The 7,338-nt window shown below is 41.2% G+C and overlaps 1 protein-coding gene across 3 annotated transcripts in view; it reads right to left on the bottom strand.

Annotated features, from left to right (window-relative positions):
- Positions 1-1,030: 1,030 nt before the first annotated feature.
- The window catches only part of barhl2 (BarH-like homeobox 2), a 60,378-nt gene continuing 54,070 nt past the window's right edge, over positions 1,031-7,338 (bottom strand). The window contains exons 1-4 of one of the 3 annotated variants that reach the window (XM_079349906.1): positions 5,114-5,130; positions 3,808-4,347; positions 2,936-3,152; positions 1,031-1,791 (exon numbers count right to left, since the gene is read on the bottom strand). In XM_079349906.1, the coding sequence (XP_079206032.1) occupies positions 1,479-1,791; positions 2,936-3,152; positions 3,808-4,276 (999 nt within the window). In that variant the 5' untranslated portion in view covers positions 4,277-4,347; positions 5,114-5,130 and the 3' untranslated portion in view covers positions 1,031-1,478. Of the gene's footprint in view, positions 1,792-2,935; positions 3,153-3,807; positions 4,348-5,113; positions 5,131-7,338 lie in introns of those variants that run through there. The other 2 variants (XM_079349905.1, XM_079349904.1) reach the window with 2 other exon arrangements.

Here is a 7,338-nt window from a genome sequence, read left to right as displayed (position 1 = left end):
TATATATATATATATATATATGGAGCAGCAAAGGTCAAACTGGCTCACTGTAATAATGTTCAAAGAAGAGAAACCCAAACAAACGAGCCCCGAGGCGCTTATTCACATGGAGAGTCTCTCCGCCATATTCTCTGGGGTGCGCGCTCAAAGGAGGCTAAATAAAATCAAAGTGTTTTGATAACATTTAATTTCACATCCGCGCTCTATTTGTTTTGTTGTGCTGCTAAAGATGCATCTTACAGCAGAGAAGACACATCGGAGCAAAACGTCGACAATCTCAAGGAGATGATCACTTTTACGCACACAAACGTTTCAATTCAATCTACGTAAAATGTGCCAAGTGACGCACAAGGAGGAATGATGCGAGAGGAATGCAAATAATTAAATGACACTGAGAAATAAAATGATGTGCCTTAAGGTCAGGGGCAAATTATTTCTCAAAACTTCCTGAAACAAGTTCACCAACGGCTATCGGTTACTCAGAAGCAGCAGATTATCTGCAGTTTTTTTTTTCCTTGTCTTGATCGCTCACGCTGAGAAATTCAGGCTTATTGTCTGCTGCGCTCCCAGGGAACAGCTGCTAAGCCAAGGCCACATTCCCAGTATCCCCGACTCATCAAAACCATTCAGGCCAGCACCGATCAGCTGCTGTGCATCCATATGTATATATGTGCTGCTGAAGACACAAATCAAGGCGTGGAAAAAGTGAGCTCCAGTCTGTGGTTAAGTTAGAAACTAAATCACTTTTTTAAATTTAATTTGGTACCATAATAATATTGACGTTGATCCACTGATGTCAATAAAGAATATACCAGCCTGAAGAATGATGCTCTGCGACTAATTGGATTAGAACACTACAATTACAGATAACTGTCGAAATACCTACGCAGTTTTTTATAAAATTGTAAATCATTATAATAATTTATAATAAATTAAGGAAGCAGAAAGCTGTGAAGTATTTGTATGAACACATTTTTGATTTAATTATGATGAAAATAATCGAATAACCAGATTTAAATTTACACTGTGCATTACATAAATTCTCTTGTAGTTGTTGCTTTTGCTGTTTTGCATCGCCTCTTTCTAAAGTTCACCTAAAAACTGAAATTTAAACTCGGGGTTAAATAGAAACGTTTAAACGATTGCATTAGTATCATTGCTTCTTTATTCATTCCGTTCTTCTCCATCTAATAAACTTTATAAGTTTATTTGCTAATGTAAGTGTATTTGTACAAAAGACAAACAAACAAACAATCAGACATGAGCAGTCCTGGAGTCTGTCTCGGCCCGGACAGAATCAGTCTTTATAGGACTGGGCTTTTAGGCTATCTGGGCCTATATTAAATAGCTCCTTTACTTCTGTAAAATGTCTTTAAATGTGTCTTTGGGGGGGAGAAAAAGTCCTGCAATGTGGATCCGATGCAGTTACTCACATCACGTGTTCAACCAGGTATCTGGTCATCGTCTTTTTTCGTCTTTTATCGCGGATGCGGTGTGCCGGACATGGGGTTAGAGAGGGGGTTTAGTGCCGGTTGCCCCCCCGGCCCAAGGCCATGAATGAGCACCCTCGGGACCAGAGGTCTCTGGAGGCTGGGATGCGGTGCTGTAGGAGTCCGGTACATACTGCTGTACATGGCTGCGGCTGCCGCGGCTGCCGTCGTGCTGTCCACGGTGCCCAGCAGGCTCGGGTGGTAGAAATATGGCGACGGGAACATTCTCTGTAAGGCCGAGTAGTTTCCTGCTTCAGCCAGGAGCTCTAATCCCACCGCCGTTTGTCTCTTCCACTTCGTCCTGGATATCAGATCAAAATACAACAGATGAATTATTTAATCACAGAGCTCTCTCGTTAATTCCCCAAACGCCCCTTTAATTGGCACGCGGAGGCCTAATTATCGCGCGCACCAATTTGCCGTTAGAGTTTTATGGACAAAAGGTTAGGTTAAGGACAAAATAAGAAATATGAAAAAACTACTCTTCTGATGGTGTACTTTAAACTAAACTCTTCAAAGCAGACTTCTCTCACAGAGATTCAGACTTTAATTAAGCACTGGATGATTACTTTACTTTCATAAAGTTAAACACAAATCAGAGGATTGTTTTAACTTCGGGTGACTTAGAAAAAACAACATCAACAACATTGTCAGCAAGGTGCATTTACAACATAAGGCGGAAGAATAATTATAAGTGACGCCGAAATTAAACGTGCAATAATTCAGTGCTTTACTATATTATGGAGAGGGGCGATGTCGATGTCAAAATTAAAGGAGAATTCTTGTAAGAATAAAATACATTTTAAGATTTTTTTTTCCACTTAAACGTTACATGCCATTAACCAGCCATTTTTATACTTCATATTGTCAGTCTTAAGTGAGTCTAAATTAAACTGAATTGTTTCTTTATAAAGGTACAATTGTTAAAATTAAACAAAATAAAACTCTTGGCCTCAACGGGGAACGATTTAAATACAAGTTTTGCATCTTTACATATAAACAAAAAGTTTGCATGGAAAAAAAAAGGAAGCAAAACGAATTGTGCCAAAATAAAAACCTTGTCCAAACGTCAAATTGAATTGCTTTTGACTTGACTTTGAAATAAATAATCATAATTGGAAGAAAAGTTCTGGGTTTATTTTGGCAGCAACTTTAATAATTTCACAGCGTCCATAAATATGAAGCTGCTTCTATAATGATGCAAACAGCATGCTACTGTTCATTCTGCTGACAAAGATCAGTCTTAAAAACTAAAAAAAAAATAAAAACATGCTACTGTGTTGGCCCTACAGTGTGTGTGTGTGTGTGTGTGTGTGTGTGTGTGTGTGTGTGTGTGTGTGTGTGTGTGTGTGTGTGTGTGTGTGTGTGAGAGAGAGAGAGAGAGAGAGTGTGTGTGTCTGTCTGCAGTGAATGGCTCGGTCAGTGGTGAGTCTGAGGTTTCTTACCGTCTGTTTTGGTACCAGGTCTTGACTTGTGTGTCTGTTAGGTTGAGAGCCGCGGCCAGGTCCATGCGGTCCTGCACACTGAGGTATTTCTGTCGCTCGAAGCTCCTCTCCAGCTGGTTGAGTTGGTGGTCGGTGAAAGCTGTCCGCGCTTTACGAGGCTTTTTCGTGCGCATCGGAGGACTGTCTCTGCTGCTGGAGATCTCTCGGTCTCCCTCTTCTTTAGTAAACACAAACATTATTAGTCACAAGGCCTGCTTGGGAATGTCGTCAAGTTGTCAATAATTTAATGTTTTATGTCTAATACAGGGCACGAATAAAACACCCACATGCCTGAAGAATAACTACAGAAAGTCCCGCAGTAGACTAATTCTAGCTCAGTGTTTCATTCACACGTGGCTGCAGAAGTGAGGCAATAAAAAGAAATGTGTGTGAATTTGTCACTTGAAGACTTTTTTATTTGCTTCTTTTCCTTCAGAAAACGAGAAATCAATATGTCAATCCATCTCTATTTGTAGCTGTGTTTCAGTGCTCCATGATCCCCCCTCCAGGAAGAACAATAATCTCTCTAATTGACCCACTAGGGAGGCCTCGCGCACAGGGAAAATCACCAGGCTTACATCTGTTTTCACATCTATTAGACTAATAAAGGAGGCAGAGATTTAGACAAAGAATCAAACACAACATGATCATGTTGGTTTTAATTTTTTTTTTTTTACTGTCTTATTTTCTTAGCCATCTTTAAGGTTAAAGCCTGGTCAATATTTATCTATCAATATTTTAATGCCCACATTTTAAGCCTGACATAATGTATTTAAAGTTATTATTTTATTAAAAGAAGAATTATCTTTAGCTTCTGAAATAAAAGCTCTTACCGTTGCATTTCATTTCACTCTGTATATCGTCTCTTTTGTCCAACTTGCTTCTGTTTTCATCTTGTTCCAACTTGGGCCTGAAGCCGTCCGGAGCCGTGGCACTTTCTGGTTTTGGTGTGTGATGTGGTGAGGATACACTGGTGCTGTAAGGTGCGCAGGCTGCCAGTGGTTTACTGTCTCCTAAAATGTCTTTGATTAGAAACGAGGAGGTGGCAGTCCTCGGGGCGCAGCCGGCCCCGGCGAGCGGCTGCTGAGGCGACAGCGGCAAACCCTGCGCCTGGTTGTGGAGGTGGTGGTGATGCTGAAGGCTGTCCTGGACCAGATGCGGATCGGCGGAGTGCTCCATGGTGACCGAGATGGGGGATGAGGGCGCCGTTCCCACAGTGTCTATCTCCGAGCATGGTGACGGGGTCGCCTGGCTCCTGAAATCCGCTGTCCTGCTGTCGCCGAGCCGAAAGTCTCCGTTCATTAGCACAGGGTTACCAGAGTTTGACGCGCCAGATAAAATAGTGTCTATCCCAAAACTCGACCCGCTGGATGCTTCCATGTTAAGAAAGGAGAGAAGAAGCCTTCATAACAACAGTGACGCGCTTCTCCTCAGATCACAAGAAAGTCAGAAAAATTAACTCGGAGGTAGAAAAACAATAAAGAGTTGACAAATAAACCCAAGAGAGAAACAAAATCCACCTTTAAAAGCGGCTCACGCAGCCAGTGTATGGTCCAAGATGTTACATTCAGGGAAAATGCGGAAAAGCAAAGTGTGGGTCTGCGTAGTCCACGTCTCTTTTCGTGTATTGATATTGAACTTTGTGTTAAAAGTTGAGGCGTATAGAGAGATATACATAGGGCTGACTCCTCGACATCAGGCTCCCCCTTTTTGCTGCTAATCGCTCCAGTGTTGCTCTACAATGACTTCCTATACTGACGTCACGGCCCACGGCGAGGGGGAATTAATATTTTCTTCTTTATAATAAACACTCGACGCCTTTTCTCTCCTCTCTCACCCCCTCCTCTCCACCTTCCTGCGCTGCCATTGGCTCACATCCTGACCGGCTCCGGCACCTCACCAATCAGGGAGTTGTTTCTTTATCTACACAGTTCAAGCCAACCATTGAATTGAGTTTAATTCTGGAAAATCTCTTTTTTTAAAAGCTGGGGAAAAAACAGGCATGTGCTTTAAGGCCATGTTGTAAATAGTTTTCTATGAAATATCTGAGCTGAGGTAGAAAAGACTGACAAAGTAAGGGGAGGAAAAAAGAAATGCTATGAATCGTTTGGTTAAATAGAACTAAAAGGCAAAACTCACCAGTGGCTGTTCAGCACCATGGTAGGATAAATCGTAAATACTATATTTTTTCCCGTAAAATAATCAAAATAGTTCATCTTTTTAGAATATTTAACTTAAACTTTCTAAAGTAGGCTATAGATGTAAGTAACTTGAACTGTAATTTTGCCGAATTTCAGATGAGGTTTTGTATTGAAAATTGATCATGAAAAAAATTAAATCTTATTTGTAATGATAAAAATCCGTGCATGCTCGCTCGTGGTGTCACGGTTATCATATATCTCTATGGATACATGCTTAAAGCCGCGAGGTCGCCAGATTTAGGCACGAGGCGGAGTGCTGGTGACTGTCATGACAGCGCATCTTGTTAATAACCATGTCATCTTAATTAGTAAAGTAATTATGAGGTGCTAATGAGCGTTCAAAGGTAGTAGGAAATTCAGCACTTTCTTTCCCCCGACGTGGATTTGTGGGATATGGAGGAGAAAGTGCGCGTGCATCTGACAGAGGCTGTGTGTGCAGACTATCCGGATCGTGTGTGTGTTTGTGTACGTGTGTTTGTGCGCGTGTGTTTTCTGGGGGAATGGCATTTCTCTCATAAGGTGAACACACGCTCGTGCTACACAGTTTTTTTTTTCTTTGCGGACGTTACATTTTTTTGCAGATTGATTTTTCGTCTTTATATCAGCCTCCGCACTTTCCCGGAATTTGAGGATGAATCATGCAGCGGGGCTAACTTGACGTTATTAATAATATTATTGTTCTATTTTTCTTCTTCCTCTTCCTCCTACTCCTCAGCAGGTTGACAAGGACGAAGGCGCTGATGGTGAATATTGATGTAAAACGGATGAAGATTTTATTCTGGATTAGTAGGTTGGTTCATAGTTTGTTCGTATTTTTTGCACGTATTGTATCAATCAATGAACGTAATTTTAGTTTATTTTCTTCATTTGAATCTGTTAGTTTTTGCATACAACGAATAGTCAATAACTGATTAGACTTCTGCATTATTCTATATCTAAAGCTTGTGATAGTTTCCTTGCTTTGCCGACAAAAAATATATCTTGACTTTTTGTCTGTTGATTTCTTGACATTTGTACAGCTTTGCCAGAAATTAAAACTATATTAAATCAGCAGGCTAACATTTTTATATTTTGATTATTACCATGTGCATAAACAATCACATTTTGTGTCTTTATTTTTTCGAGAAAATCCAATGGCAAATTTTCTTTTTGATTTCACAATTTCCCTAAAAATATTATTTTTCATTAATGCTTACATCTTGGCCTACTAAATTAAATCAATGTTGTTTTGTAGGATATTTTAAAATGTTAAAATGAGTTAATTGCCAGAGCAGTGCGTTTTTTATTCATCTAAGAGCGTGAATCAGTGCAGAGGACCCCTCTCAATGGATCTGGGTTTCTCCAGCATTAGATGCAGGCAAGTTTGAACACCAGGCGGCGACAAAGAGAGGACGAGGTCTGTAGGAGGATCCAGAGCAAACGGAGGCCTCAGCCGCCCATTAATGAGCTGAATAACTCCACACTGCAACTTGATATGAAATTAAAAGGGACTTAAGATAATTATCAACCTGCAGCCTCAGCCTCAAACAAAGTGACAGTTATAGAAACATATTGGAACAACAGATAAACAACAGACAGGCTCTCCGCGGTAGAGACCAATTAGAATATCCTGTCCACATATGATAAGGCCTTTACTGAACCCTATTACCTTCAAACCGCTCACATCAGATCAAAGCGATGCTTAAACACGTCACTCAGTGTGCGGCGGGCGCGAGAGCTGCGCATCAACCGCAAACAGGAACAATCAATCGCTTTATTAGGTTTAAGGGCGCCGCAGGAGCAAATTGAACGCTACCAGTTCGACTATCGTCTTATTGGCCTCAGCTGATGGTCGATGATGGGCCGCTGTAACTCTGGCTGGCACCATATTGATTCTCTGGCGGCTTTGCGTGTAAGCTGTCACTTCACCGCTGGCGACCTTTAGGTTGCACAGTTGCAGCGTTTACAACAGAGACACCCCGCATTTAGACTGTCAATCAGGGCGGGGAGGATGCGGTAGCGGCCGGACACGCGCACAAAGACCAAGGAAGTTTTTTTTTTTGACAACAACAAGTTGGAAATAAAGAAACAATAAATCAAAGACAAACATTTAATAGCTGTAACTCCGTCTCTCCAATAGCGTCTGCTCTCTAAGCGATACAGTTGTTGTATGATCCACCCTTC

Source organism: Symphodus melops (assembly GCF_947650265.1).
Source record: "Symphodus melops genome assembly, chromosome: 8".
Classification (NCBI taxonomy): Eukaryota; Metazoa; Chordata; class Actinopteri; order Labriformes; family Labridae; genus Symphodus; species Symphodus melops.
The sequence above is the reverse complement of the archived record's forward strand: the minus strand, read 5'-3'. Positions and strand labels throughout refer to the sequence as shown.